The sequence below is a fragment of the Aulonocara stuartgranti genome (assembly GCF_965226115.1).
Source record: "Aulonocara stuartgranti genome assembly, chromosome: 17".
Taxonomy (NCBI): domain Eukaryota; kingdom Metazoa; phylum Chordata; class Actinopteri; order Cichliformes; family Cichlidae; genus Aulonocara; species Aulonocara stuartgranti.
In genome coordinates this window covers 40288154-40310347 of record NC_138953.1, presented here as the reverse complement: position 1 = coordinate 40310347, position 22194 = coordinate 40288154, and the positions used below count along the sequence as shown (strand labels likewise).

The 22194-nt window shown below is 44.9% G+C and overlaps 2 protein-coding genes across 3 annotated transcripts in view; both read right to left on the bottom strand.

Annotated features, from left to right (window-relative positions):
• rabgap1l (RAB GTPase activating protein 1-like) overlaps window positions 1-22194 on the bottom strand; it is a 93759-nt gene that overhangs the window by 55116 nt on the left and 16449 nt on the right. For both annotated transcript variants that reach the window (XM_082510367.1, XM_082510368.1), the window contains exons 12-13: window positions 16870-16963; window positions 15524-15674 (exon numbers count right to left, since the gene is read on the bottom strand). In XM_082510367.1, coding sequence (XP_082366493.1) covers window positions 15524-15674; window positions 16870-16963 — 245 coding nt within the window. The remainder of the gene's footprint in view (window positions 1-15523; window positions 15675-16869; window positions 16964-22194) is intronic.
• On the bottom strand, window positions 5304-8911 carry gpr52 (G protein-coupled receptor 52). Its single transcript, XM_082509802.1, has one exon. It carries the CDS (start codon window positions 8043-8045, stop codon window positions 6927-6929), a length of 1119 nt encoding a protein of 372 aa, XP_082365928.1. The 5' UTR covers window positions 8046-8911; the 3' UTR covers window positions 5304-6926.

Here is a 22194-nt window from a genome sequence, read left to right as displayed (position 1 = left end):
ACATTTTCTTCTCTGAAAAAAATGTAAAAACTTGTTTTGAATTTCTTAACCAGTATAAACTTATCAAGCTTTAACATGATTACTAATCGGTATTATACATGCATGAGTATATACACGTCACAGATCCATTACAGACACACAAATATAAACAGGTGCTCAAGGCTAAGGTGAGATTTTAAGATACAAAAGGTGGAAAAAAACCTGCAGAAATGCTGATCGTTACTTTCATCCAGTGAAACCAATGCAGGGACACTCAAAGCACTCAAACGAGATGGAAGAGAAAGCTCTCAGCAAAGAATCAACTGATGGACAAAAGTGTACCTGTGGCACTCGCCGGGTCCAAAGGTGGAATCGAATTGTGAACTTAAAAGCATCGGATGAAGAGTGCTGGTCAGTCCACATTTTAGACATTTCCAATGTTCCCATCCAGCGCACTCTGCAACGAGTGGGTAGCTAAGTGTTCTGTTTATTGCTCTGGAGCACTTGGACAAGAATCAGGTCCTCTGTGAGAACTGAACCACTGACCATTTTGTCACCATGACAATTACATAAATACTCTGATTAAATGTCACGTCCTCAAACGCGCGTTCACCGGAGAGGCACTCGTATGTCGTCACTGCTGCAGATGCTTTCTAATATATCAGCGTTGTCCTCGATATGACTGAAGAAACTCAGGCCACCCTCACTGCTTCCACAGGAATTAAGAGGCAGCAGCTGCAACAAGCTTGCCTCACAATCTGTAGGCCTCAGTTAGCGTGTTAAAAGTTAAAGTTTGCGACAGTATAGTTAGAAAAAAGCCTGAACAACTGTGACTTGTTTGGAAGAGTTGCCAGCAAAGAGCGTCCACACTAGAAGAACACGGCAGCATGGCTCAGCTTTGCTAAGTTCTTAACAAACCACAAAACTTTATGTTTGTCCATAATGCACAGCACCGCTTTTGGTGAAAATCAAACAGCATAAACACCTCACGCCAGCTGTTGGTGGAGATCTGATGATTTGAAGATGTTTGAAGGTGTGTCAAAGTCCAGTCCGCAGCACTTCACGTTAAGGTTGGGCGATTGGATGAATATCGACTATCGATGATAGGCTGAGCCCACCGGCGATCGTGTTTACAGGGGGCGGTTTATTTATTTGCCCACGAGTAAGTTTGCTAATAATGACGGAGCTAATAGAAGCAGTCAACAGAAAATAATATTAGCGCTGTTTTAACAGCACCCTCTTTCATCTGCGAGCAAGTGCCCCCTCCTCAGAGTGCGCCCAAGTGCTTGTTGCAAATCAGAACGTGCATGATTACATTGCTCCGCCCATCAAAAAGTCTGCGCATGCACAAATACATCGCCCATCGTCGATTACTGGACTGATGATTGTCGGCGATTTTTTACATATCGCCCAACCCTACTTCACGTTATTGCTGCTAAAGGTAGTTCTACAAGCACCTGAATCACGGGGTGTTCTTTTATTTCCTTTGGTTCACAGTTAATCTGTGTTAGAGTTAAAGGACATGTTCTCAAGCGTGGCAGTCACCAAGCCCGCACCTCTCTGCACATCACAGAAGTTCACCGTAGTCTTTACTGTGGTTTGGAAGAGTACAGGACGGCATATTTTTACCTTATTATTCTATTATTAAAATTTTCTCTTTAGAAAATCTGTATCAAGAAAACCATTTTAGGAAGCTATGAGAGCACCGGAGGAGTGACACAATCAAGCAGTCATTGCAGCTGAAACGATTCAGGTAGACTGACTGCCATGAAGCATTGTATGGATGTCCTCTGTTATTAGCTTCCCTTCAGATAACTTTAAAAAAAATAATTTAGTCAAATATTTGAGATTAACTATTGATGGACTGAATCTTGATTGGCCCCCCCAAATGACAACAAATCCAATAATGATGTGGGTTTAACCTCCCACTGGATGAATTACAGTTTGAGGACTGCTATAGCTGGCTATGACTAGCTGTCATCTATCAGCTGGATCTCATGTTTTCAAAGAGAAATGGAGGCAATACAAGATGTATGAGCGAGTGTTGGTGTGTGGGTGTCTAAGTGTGCCCCTCCTTGTGCCATCAAAGGCTTTTGGTGACTGCCGCGAGGCTCCGCTATTAGCGCACAGAGACAGGAACTGGTTTCCCCTCCAATTATGACTTCCCCACCTCAAAAGAGGGTCAGGTGGTCCTTTCTCAATCGGGACGGAAGAAGCAGAGTGGCAGGATGGAAAGGGAACGAGGACGTGAGGCAAGTGCTACCATTTGTGAAAATAAAAGGGAATTCCTGATATAGCATTGGCCGTGAACATCAAGTGGGCCTGGACTGGGAAGCTGCTCACGGCTTGACTGTCAGTTTGGATGCGACAGTTTGCCTCTATGCGGTAACTATATTTGGTTCATTATTGTAATACAAATGTAATCTGAGCACTTCTCATTGGACCCAACCGAATCGGTTATTCCTCTCAGTCGGCTGCTTTGGCAAGACTTTTTCCAGAAAGCTCTCTGTCTCCTCCTGCTTCTCCGTCCACTAGGTGATGACACAGGGTTTATGGCTGGTGAGAGACTCACTCGCAGTCTAAAAGCATAATAAATCTGAAAGGCTGATTTAAGACAGACAACTTTATCATATGAAATCTGTTCACACCAACAGAGCACGTGAAGGAGTTTTATCCAGTAAAAGAACGACTAGTCTGTGGCAGAGATCAGTCGGGAGAATAAAGAGGTCAGACAGATGACTCTTTACCTCATCTGTTTGTCATTTACTGCGTTTGCTGTGTAGCCTAAAGATATAACTTTAGGCTGGATATGCTGTATCCATATGTACACACAGGTGTATCAGTACTGACTGCCTGCGTCAAAAGGATCAGCACATGTGTATCACTAAGAGGGATCCAACCTCAGAGCTTAAGCTGATATACCATCATTACAGAAGTGATGAGAGTCACTCGTGTTGCACTAGGTTGCAATTTTCATTCCATTCTTTCTCTGCAAGGAGTCAGAAGACGAGATGTAGATTTATCGTCCCTCCTCTGGTCCTGGATTTATGTTATTTATAAATGTGCACGGCTTCCTTTCTATTACACATTGAGAACGTTTCAAAAACGACTTGTACATCAAAGCGTCGCCCATGTTTGCTGAGGCAGGTGTGAGCTAATCACATGATTCGGCCAAAGTAAAAACCCACGTTTCCACTTTCTGCAACATTTTGAGCAGAGAAAATATGACGACTACTCCCAGCAGGGTGTGAATGCAGCTACCGATACACAGAAACACACACACTGTCCAAAAGCAATGTCTACTATTTTCACCTTTATTAGGTTGGCAGCAACAGCAAAAACCTTTTGACAAAATTTCAAATTAAAAAAATAGATACTGTGCAATTTAACACACTCGCCTCCTACTCAAACATCAGCCTAGGTGAGTTAACGAAAACGGGTCCACAACACCTGCCAGAACTTATTTTGGCTGTACAGCAACAACAGATACACGCACTACATACTCATATGCAGTATATTGTATAAAGATTCAAACATAAATTAAATAAATATATAATATTTCCTTTAAACACTTTTTACTAAAAGCTTCTATCAAAGCACTTAAAAGGAAGGTGACATAACACTTCTGATTTTTTAATACCACTTCAGTTTGGTCAGTGTAACACAGACACACAAATCATTGATTATTAAACACTCGGCACTTTGACTGAAACCTCGTGCCAGGACCACGTTTCACATGACCTGCTACATGAAAGCCTACAAAGGCATGAGCACGTGTGCATCTTCATACCAGCAACTGTGATCTCCACATTAAATGTTCTTAAACTTTTTGACAACTGCTCTATTTTATGTCATTACAGAGTTTTGCTTTCGTGTTATTGTTTGTCACCACATTGAAGATTTTACAGGTCATAATAATTTCATCTACTACCCGACTAATACGCTCCCAAAGTGAATACAAAAACACAAGCTATCAAAATAAAATATATATATCGAATATTTTAAGTCTAGTATTTGACACAGTCCCTACTGTTATACCTCATATATGCCAGATCGTATGGCTGTTGGAGTGAGTTCACGTGGACATTTCTATAAATGTAGATATCAAAGAGCAGAACATGGAAGTCAGAAATCACATCAACGCTGATAAAGTTATGAAACGACCCATTTTCGACCCTCTTGAGCTTAAAGAAAAAGCTAAACGCAGTGACGACGTATCCTCGGATGTGTAAAGTTTCACACGGTACGTGAAATGTTTTTAAAAAGTGCAGCATGACCATGTGATGGCAATTATTCTCAAGATAAAATACACTTTTCCTACAAAATACACCTTTAGGCACATAAAACAATCTATAATGCGTTAACGTTGCATTAAAGTTGCAACTATTTGAAATCCAACACCATCGACCAAAGTGGAGTATTTTGAAGAATGCTGGCGGTTCCTCTGAGGACCTGCACACATGTCCACAGCTTTTCACTTTTGCCTCATTTTTTGGAGCATCTGCCTCCAAGTTCACTTATTTGAATAACCCCAAACAAAAACTAACACTGCCAGCAGTTACAGTAAACTATATGAATAAACCATTATTAGTTGCTCCCGGTACAAACTCAGACTGACCACAGGCCGGTGACGACACTACAGCCTGAGGATTAATCAAAAGAGTCTAAGATCTCATTACAGTGATTTTAGCTTCAATTTATAGAGTGGCCAGAAAGACTAAACTGGAATGCTCACATACTCCATGTCAAACATGTCAACGAGAATAAGACTCAGTTTTACTGGCCCTACAGTAAAACACCACAAAGCAGCCTTAAAATGATGAGATGACCTGGCTGCTGGACACCGGCTGGTGTCCTGCAGGGTTTAGATCTCACCCTGGGTCAACACACCTGAATCACATGATGAGTTCATTACCAGGCCTCTGGAGAACTTCAAGACATGTTGATGAGGTCATTTAGCCGTTTAAATCAGCTGTGTTGGATCAAGGACACATCTAAAGCCTGCAGGACACCTCGAGGCCGGGAGCTGGACACCGCTGGCCTACACAAAGTGTCCCGCAGCAGTAGATCGGAGAGTTACAGTATCTGGGAGCTGGGTTTGCTGTGTCTCCTGGTTTCCCGCGTGGCCATTATGCACTACAGGGCCTAAACCACAAACTGCTGACACCACTACAGGAGCCAAATGGTAATTTGGCTAAAGACTGCTGCTGTATTAATGTGAAATTAATTTTCTCGTTTGTATAAAATGCATTTTTATTTTCATTTGACACCGGTCAAATGAAAATAAAAATGCATTTTATACAGAGTGGAATGACTACCCTACTGTGCTGTGGTAAAGTGGGAGTCAGTCTGTTATATAGTTATATAGATTTTCACGTCTATTTCAGAACTGGGAGAAATAAAAGACGAGGCAAAAATAAAGCGCACCGCCAGATGACCAGTTCAACGAACAAAGACGAGGTAAACAACCAATAGCCTTAAACGTCTACCCTGTCATTTTTTAACAAACAGATCAGGTCACATTAATCCCAGCCCCTGTCATCTCAATACTATCCTTCACGTGAGCCACTCAAAGCACAAGAAACTTGTGACATCTGAGGCCCCGCACCAGAGTGAATGTGTTAGTGGGTTCAAAGCCACATTCAACAGTAAAACATCTGCATCCTCAAAGCAGCTCATGTAGAAGAAAAGATTTGGACAGTGACACTTATACTGCATCTTCATCTGTGTTCACAATCCAGCTGTCATTTGTATAAAGAAAAGATATTTATTGGCTGGTTCAAAATCATGAAGTCATGCATCAAACTGACTGAACACTCATAATGGGAACGTCAGGAACGCTGAATCAATGGGGGGGGATTTCTGATGCTTGTGGAACACAAAGCACAGAGGGAGACCTTGCACTATTTCACTGACTTCAGTTAAGCGTCACAGTATGAATCTATGCTAAGCCTGACATATGCTTTGTTCCAGTTTGGAAATAAGGTGCTTTGTCGTGGGGGGAGCACGAATCAGCTGATGATATTCAGGTCAAATTAAAGTTGTTTAACAATCTCGTACAGGCCCAATCACAGCAGCACCTGAACTGATGGACATTTGATGACCAGCAATAAATAACTGTGTTAAGCAATTTTGTTCATTTAAAGGTTTTAGTGCCAAAGCTGCACAGTCCCTTGGTATATGAGATATGATCTGCATACTGTCAGAACAGAATTACATTAAGTTTACTTTCTAAGATTAGCAGCACTTATTCATGTCGTAAAATCTTTAGCTTAAATCTCAGCTGTAACCGATCACCCAATCAAGGGGGGGCAGAACACCTGACATAACTATGACTCCACCTGCTCACTTCTTAAAAACAGTCAAAGCCATTTTCCGTCGTATTTGTCACAGCAGCACACCGGCTGCTGTCACTGTCGTACGTGTAACATTGATATGGAAACGTCTAATATCCACTTAGAACCTTTAAACAGGTCTGTGAGCACAACTGTAGATTACACTGTATCCACACACAAAGAGCATGAAGACATCCATTAGACGGTTGCTCTGAATCACAACCACTAGCAAAGGTTAACAGACATGAAACGGTCACATTTGATTTGTGAGGAGATATCTATGAATGTTTTGGCATTTACAGTTTTGTCTCTCCGGTAGATCCGATCTCATCGATGATGTGCACAGAGATGTAAAGGCTAAGAGAGCCTTCGCTGTAATGTAGAGTAAAAGCCACCGCAGAGCGCCCGTTTCGCTTGAAATCTCAGTTTAGATGCTGCATTCATCTCCTTGAAAGGGTTTTAATGCAATTACCAGTGCCCAGGATAATGTCACAGTTATCAGCTAAAAAGGTTGATACAGTTATCCACTGAGCCCTGCCAATTTAACTACGAGTTAACTAGCTGCTAAGCATGCTGGGATTCTTATTTCCTCATCCTGTGGGAGACGTGGCTTCAGATGGAGCACGAGTTTGCCCTCTTTCTTGGTTTAGGCTCGCCAAAGTCCCGGTCATCTGCAGCACAGTGGCTGAAGGAGCAAATGGTCTGCGAGAGCCTGCGCATGCCCAGCCGGAACACACTATTAGACAGGCTGTAGATGACACAGTTGCAAAAGCTGTTGCTAATGGCCAGCCAAGTTGTTATGAAGGAGAGGGCAGGGCTGTCCAGCACGTGGGAGCTTTCTAGAAGAAAGTAGATTATGTAGGGCAGCCAAAGCATATAGAAAACACTGGTAATGCGAAAGAGTACCATCGCGTAGCGCCGATCCGGCCCGTGCCCCCCGTGATGCCCGCCACCATTCCCTTCACCGGCCTCCATCTCCTGGCTGGGGAAACGTGCACGTCGTTCGCTGATCTCCCTGTTGTGTTGCTGACAAATGCGGAAGATGTGGTAATAGGTAAAGCAGACCACAAGGGCAGCAGGCGCATAGAGCAAGCACACCACGAAGCCTGTGAAGAGGGCGGAGGTGGGCCAAGAGTGTGCGCACCACTCGAAAATATCCCCGTGATAGCCCGGCTTACCCCAACCAAAGAAGGAGGGGGAGAAAATCAGGCTGGAATAGACCCAGATGAGAGTGATGCAGCCTCGCAGACGGCACGGAGTCACCAGCTGGTTGTAGGACAGCGGCTTCGTTATAGCCAGGTACCGGTCCACGCTGATACAGGCCAAGCAGGCCATTGAAACACTCTTCAGAACAGAGATGACATAGCTGAAAACTTGGCATGTGACTGGCTCCTGGACACTGGTTGGGTAGTGGAGTAACGACAGGGTGGGCACCAAGCAGCTGAGCCCCACCAGCAGATCGGCGTAGGCCATGGTCTGGATGAAGTAGCTGGTGGTGTAGTGGTGCAGCAGAGGGGCACAGTGGAACACAAAGATCACCGTCAAGTTCCCAGCAATAATTAGTACAGTTAGCAGCACGATGACAGCGGTCTCCAGAATGCAAGCATCCAGGCCTCCATTCAGCCCCCAGCCCAAGGGACAGGAGTGGTTCGAGGCCCTGCCAGGAACGAAGTCTCCATGGCTGACGTTGGCAGTGATCGAAGGGTCTGTTGTCAGTTCAGACTGGTTCATTGTTCTGGGTGCCGTCCAGGTGGGTCAGGACTGCAGCGTGTCACCCATAAAGGCAGCTGGGCCGAAACTGGAGATTCTCCTGTCGCCCTCCTGTTTTTCGCCAGGCGTCTGCAGCCAATCTCAGTTCACAGAGCTGAACATGCTCCCTAGCGTGCCCACGCTTTCGTTCGCCTTACTCTCATATCGCTGCTCGGTCTCGATCAAATGAACGCAGACTGGAGGAAAATCAATGCAGCCGCCAGCAGCGTAGGACAACCCGTTCGGCTCTCCTTTCCAATGATGCATGGTCAGTGAAAGTAGTGGGTGGGCAGCGGTCAGTAGTACGAAGAAAGTGCATTCCTTCAGTAAACCTAAAGCTTCGGCCAGCACGTATCCCAGCGGTGAGCTCACTTGCCGCTCTGCCTTGCAGTCGGTGGCCTCATCGTCTGATTTAAATGAGAGTTGCCACCAGGAGGCTGAGGGCAGGAGATGTCCTCGCAAGGGCAGAGAGCAAAGATGATGCGAGGGAGGAAATCACACAAGGTTAAAGCAAAGTCCAAAGCTCCACTCGATTCACTAAAGAGCCCCAACAATAATGGAGCATTTCTATTTCACTCCTTAAGAACAGCTGAGATTTTCTGGGTGCCGCTGTGGCTCCAAAACACATTTTAGGTGATCGCTATGTTTAATTAAAGCATCAGCGATGTATAATTAAATTCATTTCTTTATTACAATCCAAAGTTTCACTGTGTGCCAGAGTGTTTACTATGTAACCGCAGGCTTCCCTTATTTTGGTGGTCCTCCGGCCAGTGTCTGGAGCCCGTGTATGCCCAGCTATTGTCTGAATCAAAACACAGACACGGGCTAGAACAACACGGGGATCTCCGCGGGAGATAATGTCACAGCTCTCTCAGCACACACAGTGGTGAGGGGAAATGTGTTTACAAGGCATCCCTAGGCAGCATGAGGTAAAGCATCCCAACGTCCAGATGACTTCTGCCAACAATGTGAAGTTTAAATCCAAATGTGCAAACTTGCCTCTCAGTGTTCTGGACTGCAAGTTGTGAAAAAGACAAACCAACGTAAGAGTCGAGCGGCTGATGAGTGTTTGATGTCAGATGCAGGCAGACGCGAGGACTTTCCAGGAGAAATGAGAGGCCACCTGAATAACTCAGCGCTCCAATCACTTTGACTCCACAGCAATCCTGTCGCAGACACTTGCAGAGAGGGGTTTGGGAATGAATCGACAGTCGGCTTATTTACCCGACACTTCCATTTTCATTGTGGTATTCTTGAAAATCTGGCAGCACCTAGAAGGGCTCGGGACCTTGTCCTCAAGTGCTTAATGCAGCCGCAGATTTTCCAAGTTGCCTTAGTCCTTTCAAGCGTTGTGGAGGGGGTCCTATCCAACTCTTCTCTCAGTACAGCTGTCACCTGAACAAAACACTGACGGTACAACAAAAGGGAATCCGCTCTCGCAGCATAAAGAGAAGAAAAGTCCCAGTCGGAGTCCCGGTCTTTTTTTGAAAATGGTCCCTTTTATTTTAGATGAACAGGAAAAAACAACAACACGTTTTTAATTAATAATTCCTCAGATCCTGGCACACTGAAGGATATGAATGCAATGCATCTGTCCAAAGCAGCAAGTAAAAATGAAAGGCAAAAAAAGGGGGGGATGACTGCGCTGATGGAAATGAGTTAAATCTGCAGCGAGAGAAGCGAGGGGATGGAGAGTCCCTCAGCCCTGGTGCAGTGAGGAGAGATGCTGTGACTGGCTTACACTTCCCTCCCTCCCTCACCACACACTCTCTCTAGCTTGCACACTCCAGTCTCTCTCTCTCCACACACACACACACACACCCTCCTCGCTGCTCACAGCCCCGCCTCCTCCCCTCCCAGCTGCACCTGAGGCTCCCTGCCACATTATCCTGCCTCAGACTGGCTTTCTCCCAGAGGTACATTTGGATACATTTCCTATTTACATATCACTTATCTCTCAAACTATTTCTATTAAGTGAAGCCCTTATCACTTTTTCTCCCCTTTCCTGTTTAGTCACACAGCCCTTCATTGCACACATACCATAAACATACACTATTCACTATTTAACTGCAGTTGAGCAGCTTTATGTATTTAAAAACAAAAACTACTGAATCTAAAAATATTCAAATGCAAATTTCATAACATCGCTGAGTCATAATATGTACAGTGTTCAGTCTCAGCTTGCCACAAACAAAGTGTACATAATGTACATGAACACTCAGTTAACCTCCAGTATGATAAGAAACATTTTAATTATTGGAAAATGCATCTTCTGCATTATCCAAACAGACTCCAGGTTTCTTTTCTTTATTTACCAACAGCTTAGCACACTTATCTCTGCCCCTTAGTTACAGTTGCCAGGTATTTCAGCCAGTTGGGAGCATCCTGAAAGGGATCAAGTGACAGTAAATTGGCTAATCTAAAGAGTGGATGGAAAGAAACCGGCCAGCATGATGCATACACAACTGAAACTTTGTTAATATTACTGAGAAACCATTAAAGTCATTGAGGAGTGGTCATTTTGACAGGAAATCGTTACACTGCACACATCTAGAAAACAACTTTAATTACTCTGGAAAACAAACCGACACATTAACGTCTGAATGGAGCGACCATGGCGTGGACTGAAATAAGCCAGCGAGCGAGCACGGTTACTGTGGAGCATATGAGCCAGCTCAATGTGATTTTTTGAAGACTGTTATATTAAAAAATAATAATAAAAATCTACAATAGGCCAAAGCCACACAGAGCGAAAGAACAAACATGCATCGCCTGAATAAAACGGGGGATGCAGCTTCAAGAAACACTGCTATTGGGATATAATGGTAAATGTGTATGATCTTATAATAATAGGAGCTCCTGCGATTTCATTTCTTCAGTAATGCAGCAGCTTATGACAGGACATAAAAGCTGAAGAAAGGCTTGCACAGACCTGATGACTTTAAACAGATTATAGCTCAGGGATCAAAACAGAACGTAAGAGTTTCTCATTGTAAATATTTCTGTTTATATTAGTAATTAGAATCTATAAACTACGACATCATTCATGATTATTAAATCCATTTTAGTATTTGACTTTAATAGTAGCGTAATGTCTAAACCCTCATGTTTAAGGTGACATCAACTCCTACGTACATTACTGAACCAATAATCTTTGAGAGCAACACGCACATCTATCAAAAAGTGCACAATTAACTTTGACTTGAGGTTGCAAAGACAGGCAGTGGGAAATAACATCATACTGAATACACTATTTATTTGGTAACGCTATGTTGTTAGCCGTTACTCTGGAAAAGTGTTACAATTTGACTAAATATAGAAGTCGGTATGCTCGAGTCAAAATGAGACTCGATTCTACTGAAACAGGTCAAACTAAAAACACTAAAATAGATCAGGTGAAGTTCAGGTAGACAGTTGTGCTGTCACTGTGGAAGGAGCCAGTCAATGGAGATCTCTCATCACAGCGCTCTTTACCTTTGGAGGTGGACACTGATGAAAAACACGACCAGAAGGCCACCGTTAATAATTCATTCTGCTCCAAAACAAAGCCAGCGGGGCCACTTGGAAACAAAGGCGGCGGCTGATTCACCTTTCACTGCCTCCCAGCATCCCTCCCTCCTCCATGCCTGGGCTCCTGCTGATTTCAGTCTAAACAGCAATGTACCAGCATAAGCAGGGAGTTTATATCTACATTAAAAGGTGTTTGGCCTGGTGGTTTATCCAGAAAGTGGCAGGCTGTTCGCCGTTACATTGGACACACCAACTAATCACTTCATCTCCTACAACAAAAATAAAGTAGCAACAACTACTTCGTTCTTCCTCTTACAAACAGAACCCTGCAAACGGTATTTTCAAACAGGACGCCCCTTGTTGAGAGTCTCGAAGTTCAAGGATATGAAATAAGATTTTGTTGATTATACTAAGTGATTCCATCCCAGAGCAGCTTTAAGTTTTTCTCACTTAATCTGCAGATAAACAACATTACTGCTGTATCCTGACAAATCACATCTAAGATTAATCTAACACCCAGATGAAAATGCTGTTCATTGCAGGTCGTTCAGATTTATTGAGGTGATACGAGCTGCTGCGACTGCAGTGGAGGCAAAGACACGGAGCACTGGACAAAGAAGTGACCAGAGATGAGGTTGGCTAAATCTCCTTAATGCGGGCGTCATATCAGTGTCAGCACAGACGGCCGATGCAATTATCACTGCACACCAGCAAAACTCCAGAATCATTTTATTCACTTTGGCATGGCAACTTAATTTCACTCAATACTAAAAATTCTGCATCTAATCAGACGTGTCCAAGTGGCACCACATTAACATGACTGATTACACCATTTCAGCTGCACGCACACACACACAGCAGAGGGTCCTCAGTAAACATCAAATCTGTCGTCGAGTCAGTTTTTAGCCAACCTTCAGTAACTACAGAAATGATACCGATGTTTCTGACGCTGTGGATCAGAGGCAGCACATCCTCCACGGTTTTCCTACTGTGGAAACTGTCGGTGAATGGAGACTGGAAACTGCATTATGGACAGGCACACAGACCCGAGGAGGGAGAGTGCTGTGAATAGACCTATATTGTAGGAAGCGGTGTTGCTTGGCTGTACTGCAGACGTGCAGTGCAGCTGTTCCCCGCAGATACTATAAAGGAGGACGGGACAGCGAGGCGAGTGTGTACGAATGTGTGCGAGAGGCTTTGATTGGCTGACACCACCACAGGGATTTGTCTTTCAGGCAGTGATGGGAAACCTCAAACCTCAAGGGTGAAAACTTATCGTCAGTATGAAAATGTCAACATATATAAAAGATGAGAGAAAAACAAACTGGAAAACTAAGGATCACATGGCAACAAAATGAATGTTAGTGAAATAAGACGTGGATTTCTCTTAACACCGTGCAGCGGTCGCCACAGTGACTATGTGAAATCCATAAACAACTACTGCAGGTTTCAAAGGCAGAACACCAACTCATTAGGCGAAGGAAGACTGAGACAAAGGCTAAAGGAGACAGAATTGTCATGGCGATAACTTCAAGCAAAGAAAAGTCTGTTGACCCTCACAGTTACCATGGCAGCCTCTCTTATGTACATTGTGCTCCGTGTATCTTTATGAGCATTATTAGGCGTGGGTGTAGTATTATTCCAGCCTGGCTGCATGGCTGATGCTACCTTTGATTACACACAGACTTTATATGTCATCACTAAGCTGGCTGCTCACTGAAATGGAAAGCACCTTAGAAGTCCTGGGAGGAAACCAGGTGAGATCCGGGAAATGAAAGACACACAGAAAAAGCTCATCTTCACAGACGAGGTTATACACGCTGCAAGTCCTCAGCTGTCCACCCTCTTTGGTTTTTTTAAGGAAAATGGGTGCAAGGTGCAAGAATTTGTTGAAATGTTGGGCTCGACATTAGAGGTGACCGTCATTAGATGCTATAGAAATAAAACTGAAGTGAAATAGTTATAATTGAATTACAAGTCAGTAACAAAGTTAGAGTGGAACAAACTGCTTTTGCAAAGCTAGCTTGATTGAGTTCGGTGCCTTTCTATGAATGAATAATTCACAGGTCAGTGTTTAGCAGCTTTGAAATGTCCTGCGCTGGTCACGCTGAGGTCCTGCCTGCTGTGCAGTTTCCCTCCATGCTTCCATTACAGCTTTCAAAGCTAAGACGCGAGTCCGGCGTCTGTTTTTGGGATGGCAGGACTGGAAATAGCTGGCTGAGCTTTTTTAAGCTGTGGGTTCAAGGCACACCTTGGGCTTGTTCGGCTCTGGGGACATGAAAAGGTTGTTCAAATGTCACCAGCAACCCGCCGTTCCCGACCTCAAACACAGCGCTGCGCCAGCCCAGAAAGTTGTTTGTGAATGTCTCAGATGCCCCGAGGCCACAGTGTGCATTTGCGACTGTGTGTGATGACTGTAAATGAGAGCAGCGCAACACTTAAGTGTATTGCAAGTATCGCGCTATTATACGAGCACGCCACGGGTCACATGCTGCTAAATGCTGAGTAGATTAGTGGTTTCGAAATAGATTTTTCCAGAGGTCCATAACACGGCTCCTGGTGATACACCGTGCTGAGCATTAAAGGCCCAGAAAGGTACAAACGAGCTCCACATCACCTTCATGTTGCTGGTCTTTGCCTCTTCCCTCCCCGCTACATCTTCCCTCAGTTCCATTCATTTGGTGCAGCTATTAATAGCCCGACCAACCGCCTATCAATACCATCACTACTCCAGCAAGACAGAAGATGTGGGCGTGCCCAAGCCAGCGCAATGAGCTGAACAACAGAAGCTTAGTCTTATGTAACAGGAGCATAGGAGAGGCAGAGAGGGGCACAGGGAAATCTAAGAAGAGCAAGAAGACGGTTCCTACAGAAGACGAAAAAGAAAGACGAGGGATAACGATAACAGAAAAAGAAGGACCAGAGATATCCACACAGCAGTGAAAGTCGCTATCCTGGCATTTGCACGCGTTCCCTTTCTCCCTTCAGTCACTAAAACCTAATATTTGTGGGTTCACACTCTTTGCTGGCTCAATTTTCCACGCTTCATGTCGACACCCCTATTGCTTTCTCTCTGTTAGTGCTTATTGATTGAGGCAGGTGCTTTCACTGGCCTCTGTGCTGCAAAGAGAAAAAACTATTTTATTACCAATGAAACTGAAGATCTCCATCCTTCTGCCGCCGCATTTAGGTACAGTTGGGCGCTCGACTTACTCGTTTATAAGAAGTTAAGAAAGATCAGATGAAACTATAACAGAAGTATATAAATAAAGCCACAGTTAAATGGCACATTATGAAACAGGACCTTCAGAGAGCCTGGAGAGCCGTTCCTCCAGTGTGACACTGCGGCTAAAAGTTTTGTGCAAGCCCGTGTGCTATACCTGAACGCAGCCAGAACAACAAGCAATAGTTAAATACTACAGGTCCAAAAATTCACTTTGAATTCCTGCTCCGTGGGAGGCCAAAGGGCAGCACGAGCCGTCACAGTCCCGAGACGGCGCCGCGTGCCTTTAAATGTCACCGCTAAATTACAGCCTTCTCCGATTTGACACACAGTTCAGAGGAACAGCTGTAACAAAAGCGTTGGTGAGACGCAGATTTGTACGCAGTACAGAAACACATTTCCTCATTCACTCTCATCGCAGTGACGAGATCTCGTAACAATTCACACCCGCCGTCTGGTTTTCACTTAAGCACGGCAAAAATGGCAGCTACAGCTAAAAGCGTGGAAGCACAACATCGACACAAAGAAAACACTCTCACGGTTCATATTCACAGGAGGAATGTGCCGACAACAGATCTTAGGGTCAAATATAATGAAAACCGTGGATTTGTTGCCGCCTCGCCGGCCCTCAGGTGAGGATGTGGTAGAAAAGTCTTACGTCAGTGTTTCTTTTAGAAATGCACTCTTATTAGCAGCTGTCCATCCCTGCTGTGCGCGTGCGTTTACCTTGGTGATGAGGATGCGGTAGTGCTCAAGCAGGTCATGGTTGTCGTGGCAACCAGCCAGCAGCTGCCAGACTTCAGCTCTGAGTGGCTCAGGAATGCCGCTGCGGACCAATGAGGACAAACCTTTCGGGCGAGTGGACAGGTTCCCATGCCTGATGTACACACACACACACACACACACACACATTATTTTACAATGTCGATTCAGCCACTTGACTTTACGTGCAGCTCTTTGACAATCACTTCTTTGCTGTGACAAGACAGGAGCTTTAATTTCGCACCTTCTGAAGTGTAAATCTTAATGATAAAGATACAACAACATTAACTCAGCTTCACTCAGTTTACTGATGTATTGCTTTATTACAGCAGTGATCGAGTGTCATGAAACTATTTCACTAACAGCAGAAAGTGCACCACTGCTGATGCACATCAGTGCCACGCTCCCAAAAAAACAAAAAATCCTCCTTTAGAAAAATACACTGTCATCTCTTTTTAATGATGCATGAAATATTCTCATGACACATTCATTGAAGGCATATGAATGCACTTCCCCAACAAAACTCACTTCATGATGTCGGTGCAGCTGAAAGGAAAACGGCACCAAGCGTCTCTTATTCTTTCTAACGACTGCGTCTGAAGCTGAATTTATCAGCAGCAGTTACTGTAACAAACGCTTTTTGTTGCAACACATTAATTAAAGAAGTAACAAATAAAAACTTTGTTTTTTAAACTGGCCGTTCTATTAGGCGCCGCGCTTTAGCTCGCTCCATCTGGAGTGGGGACAAAGACGAGGGTAATTCATTAAAATGTCTCAGCTGCAGTTCGAGTAGGTAATCCATAAGAACTGGGATCATAAAACAGTCAAGGTGCTGTAGTGGAAATCACACCGTGTATGAGGCAAAGTGGAGCCGACTTTTCTGATTTTAAGGAGGTGCGAACGATTCTAAATGTTCTGCACTTTGGTTAATATCTGACCAAACAACTAAAAGCTACAGTCAGTCCAGCTGGAAACACTTGGCTGTACGAATCAAGCTTAACGTTTTAAAATCAATAAAAACTGGGATTTAACATGAGCCTAAACTGCCAATTTCCTTTAGTTTTACCCATTTTTCAATCATCGAGAGTTTTCTTTAACCTGCATCACAATCTTAGCACGAGTCAAGCTACAGATGAAGGTTCATTGCTATGGAAGGAGCCCTCAGCTAAAGCAGACTGCCACCCAGCTATTGTCATGCTGGGTCAGTTGAATTGTGGATACTGTGATCGCTATGGTGCATTTCTTCCACTGCTTAGTGCCACTGCACGTATTTTGTCATTCGGTCTCAGTGTGTTCACATTTTGCCTCACCATCTATTGAGGATTCCTCCCCAGGACTCGAGGATTTTCTCAGGACAGTCTTTGGAAACGTCGCCGGTTCCACTGGAAATTTCACTGTCGCTATCTGCAAGACACAGAACAGGACGCCGGTGATGTAGAGGTTCACGATCCATCGCAATCCACGGGTCACGTTAACGTGTAACATACAGAAAGAAAGTAATGAGAGTTGCAATCAACTGAGAAGTCGAGGAGGATCGCAAACAGTCGTACCCAGAGTTAGGTTCATCTCACTTCACTACAGTCGCACCGATGAGCTAGTAAAGCAATATTAATGTGTGTTAGGAGCACGTATACCCTTGTATACCTGAGCATGCAGTTAGAGAGACAAACATCTTGACCTTTAACTCCAGGTAAAGCTGAATGTGTCGTCCTTTCAGTCACTCAGCACTTAATAAACACAGAGGGAGCACGACAGTTTGCATTCGAGCATTTTGCCACCTACCAGGAGAGCTGTGACCGTTTCTGTGACTGCTGTGCAAGAGCCAGGCAGATAAGATATTCTTTCCGATATCTGCACCCAACTAATAAATCCATATTAAGCTACTCTGATACGCAATGCACATTTTCAAACCTGTTAATATCGATCTCACAGTTTAAATGGAGGAAGGAGTGCCTGTGCAGCGCCTACACCTTCCATTATTGCCGTTCTTCTGCCTGATGGTTCGTGAGGCAGACAAGAGGCAATCAGCACTGCGAACCACTTGTGTTTAGATGCAGAAGCACTAATTGACTGTCTGGCCTGCTCTGCTGCTGGAGAGAGGAACTGATCCCCACACAGAAAGCACCCACGAGAGCAAACGCACAGATCCACACTGCATGTTGTGATACGGACGTGGCGTCAGTGACTATGCTGCACAGAAACAGATGCTGACAGATGCACGCACTAGAGGGCGCCTTACTTCATTATGGACCTTCATGATTATTCCTACAGTTTTATATTGTTTAAAGGGGAACTAGAAACAAAACGAGAGGACAAAACTAAAAACCGCAAAAGAAAAATGCTGTTGCCTTAACAAGAAAATAATTTTTTAAAAAAGGTAAAATTAACGTTGAACCAAACAAAACTTATCAACTTAATGATGATGAGTCCCACTGTGTGTCCAAAAATTAAGACCTGTCATAGTTTCCTTCATGATATCACAGAGATGAAAATAACAGGATGCTTTGGCAGGCCTGACGCCGGACAGGGTAAGTGTCAGGCTGACATTTTCTTCCAGAGCGTGCAGCCACTACACTGACTGCACCGCTGCTCCTATATGTCCTCAAAGCCTTTAGCAGAAGCTTTTCAGGTCTTTATAAATGCTTGATGAGTCCTTTCAAATGGCTCAGACGCAGCACAAAGCAGCTACCTCTGTCCTCAGATTTTCCAAGGCCAGGAAGCGCAAATGCATTCCAACTGCCGGCGCACTCGCTGATAAAAAATAAAAAGAAACTGAAGACGAAGGCCATTACCTTTACCTTTAAATCTGCAGAAGGGGCTGCACACTGACTGTGGGATTCATGTCATGTTGAAAGCACTAATGGATTGGTTTGTCTATGTTAAAGCAAGCAGAAATTTCCAGTTAACGGCATGAAGACGTTTTAAACTCCATCTTTTACTCTAATGAACTACAAATCTAACATGACAGCAGTGCAGTGAACAAATCAAGCCTCTGTGATAAACCAAAGGAACATGTATAAAAATGGGAAGTGATTGTATGATAAAAACAACACACACGGATGCACAGACAAAGTATGATGTGAAAGAAAAGCACATCAGCTTTGGGGCCATTGTCCACATTGTAGCGAGGGCTGTGGGGGCGTCCACGTGAACGGAGCGTGTTGGCACACAGCAGTGGCATCTACACCCGACTGTATTCATTTCTGCACACAATGGGGCTGGCCTCCACCTCCACGGCCCCGAGCACCTCCAATTTTCAGCTCTGGGGGAGAAGCGGGCGTTATATAAAAAAGGCCCTTTCAAAGGCTCTCACAGCACCAGATGCCAGGGTGGCTTCAACGAGTCGGCAGACAGACACAGGAAATACAATTTTTGTCTTCTGTTCAAGGAGGGGAGAGAAAAAGTAGAGAAGCGTTTACATCAGCAGCAGAGAGGACGGAGACGATGAGATCAAGTCATGTTTTATGGCAGCTCTGAAGTGTTTAGAAGTTGATTTAATTTAGAAGCTTAGATTTTACTTCAGTGGGAGAGTAAAATCACATAAAACTGTATTACATTAAAACATTTTTGGTTTGCCGTGCAGATGGAACCTACTGACATGTAAACTCGAGAGATTAGTGGGAGTGTAAGGAGTGAGACCAGATCCATGATCTGCATCTACAGTAGAGTGCTCTTTCCAAAGCAATGCAGAGCCATGAGTTACCGTTGCTGCCGAGCATCTGCTACATTACTAAAAGGAGCACGATGAAGATGCTGGCCGTTCTCACCCTGGTGAAGTGTCGTACAACAAAGCGACATCATATTCGCCGCTTTGGTGCAATTTCAGCCAGTTATGCATCTCTTGGTTTCTGTAACCTGGTGCATTGTGCCACCGTTGCTGGGTCAAAGGTCGGCTGAGTGACCGCTGGAGGTTGCGACCTGGTGAAATTGGTCACAAAGAGGGTGCACCGAAAACCTCCAGTGAAAGCTCGCACCTTCAAGCGGCCTGCATGAAAAAGGCCGACTTGTCTGCAAACATCCTCAACATACGCTGAGCTACAGTGAAACTTCAACACTGCAATCACAACTTTGAAGGCGAATGGTCCCGTTTCCTGTTTGCAGCTAAAAATCAAACGGATTTAACGGAGCAGCTGTTGTTTAAACATGTGTGTAAATATAGGCTGAGAATGAAGTTGGGTCAGCAACACAGTTAACCTATGACTTTTTAAAGCAGGCCAAATGTTATATGCACACACACAGACACGCACACACACAGACACGCACACACACAGACACGCACACACACAGACACGCACACACACATCTCTCTGTATCCATTTTTTTTAACCATTTCTTAATATTCTTGTTATTTTTAACAAACGGTTACAGTCACATCAAGCTTTATGACAACTAAAATTTCATGTAGTAATTCATTGACATGATCTTTATTTGAATAAATTGCGGCTGCAAAGAAGTAAGAGTACTTCAGAAACTACATCAGAATGTGTGGACGGGGTATATTTGCACATGCGAGCTCGTGTCATTTTCCAAATCAGCACCGACATGATGTGCGTGGTCTAAATTGCGACACTTGCACCAACAGCGCTCAGGTGGAAATGAGAGTCCTGTTTATATTAGTGAACTGAAACTGGGTCATGTTTGAGGACCACTGGGTCTAACAGCCAGTGTTGGTGTCATTAATGTTTCGCCTCCATTTCTCTGGCAGCGCTGCAGTTACTGATGGTGAAAAAGTCAGTGTGCTCTGGCATATCATCTAAAGCCGTCGTGTTTAGATGCAGCAAAGAGTCAACAGTTTAATCAACACGCAGGACAGCAGCCACTGGATTCAGACAGTTTGCACCTGCAGCATCTTGTCATTATTCTGGAGTTGGCGTAGAATGTGACCTCCAAAGCACACACGCCGCTCAGTCACACTGTCATAGAGAGGACGCGTGGCAGTGCGGCGGACTTCTTCATTGGTGACACGGTCCCGGTAAGAGACGCACAGGATCTGCTGGGGATCTTTTGGCGATTTTGGCTGATTGTTTCCGCGTCTCACAAGCGTAGATCGCGGTAGGTATAACGAGCAGACGAATCTTCTTCCCCAGATCGATGTTTGGGGTCAACCAGATGAGCCGAAGCTGCTGGAAGACCGCACCTGCTTTCACGATCTGACACACTATGTCATGATCAGCATCTGCGCGCTTGCAAGGTTGCGGCCGAGGTGGGTGAATAACGGCGTCACTGATCCTCATGGAAGGCGGCCGGGCGGAGTGCTGGGCCGGGTGCTAAAAGACTGTGCTGCGGACCTGGCGGACGTCTTCACCTCTATATATAACACCTCGTTGTCCTGTTCACTGGTACCATCCTGTTTCAAAGCAGCAACCATCGTTCCCATCCCAAAACAGTCAAATGTCACATGTCTGAACGATTTCAGACCTGTGGCACTCACCCCCATTCCCGCCAAATGCCTGGAGAGACTGGTCATTAAACACATCAGAGCTGCTTTTCCACCATCCCTGGACTCGCACCAGTTTGCATACAGGGAGAACCGGTCAACCGAGGATGCGATCGCCACAGTGCTGCACACATTACTGGAGCACCTGGAACACAGGAACACCTATGCACGGCTCCTCTTTGTAGACTACAGCTCGGCTTTTAATACCATCCGGCCATACAAACTCCGTCCCAAACTCCACCAACTGGGACTTAACTCCTCTCTGTGCAACTGGATTGTGGACTTCCTCACTAACCGTAGACAGAGTGTCAGAGTGGGTAAGAACACCTCTTCCACCCTTGTGGTCAACACCGGTGCCCCTCAGGGGTGTGTTCTGAGCCCTCTGCTATACACTCTCTTCACCCATGACTGTATTTCCTCCTGCGCGTCCAATCTCATTGTTAAGTTTGCAGATGACACTACAGTGCTCGGACTTATATCCAACAATGATGAGACAAACTATAGGACAGAGGTGCAACAACTAGAGTCATGGTGCCACGACAATAACTTGGTCTTAAACACCAAAAAGACCAAGGAGATCATTGTAGATTTCCGGAAGAGGGGTCATAACAACCATCTGCCTCTCTTCATTGGCAGTGAGGCGGTGGAGAGGGTGAGCAGTTTTAAATTCTTGGGGGTAACTGTGACCGAGGACCTGTCCTGGGGCAACCATATCACCTCAGTTGTACGGAAGGCCCAACAGCGCCTCTACTACCTGAGGAGACTGCGGAGCGCACACATTCCCAGATCTCTGATGTTGAACTTCTACAACTGTGCCATCAGCAGCGTTCTGACGTATGGATTTCTAGTGTGGTTCCCCAGCTGCACCAAGGCCGATCAGCAAGCACTCCAGCGGGTGGTGAAGGAAGCTGGCAGAATTATTGGAACAAGTCTGCCAGAGATCAGTAATATCTTCCCCACTCGCTGTCTGAGGAGGGTGCACAGTATCCTGCGGGACCAACATCACCCTGCGCGCCACCTTTTCCATCTGCTGCCCTCAGGGAGAAGGTACAGGTCTATACAGGCCAGAACATCCAGACTGGCCAACAGCCTGTATCCACAGGCTGTGAGGCTCCTGAACTCTCTGCCCCCCTCTCACGGACAATAACCATATCCAACTTCTTAATAGCAATGAACTTACTTGTCAGGTTCTCATGTT

What these genes read in the sequence shown, in the direction of transcription:
- gpr52 (XM_082509802.1), bottom strand. Translation starts at nt 8,045, where the DNA reads ATGAACCAGTCTGAACTGACAACAGACCCTTCGATCACTGCCAACGTC.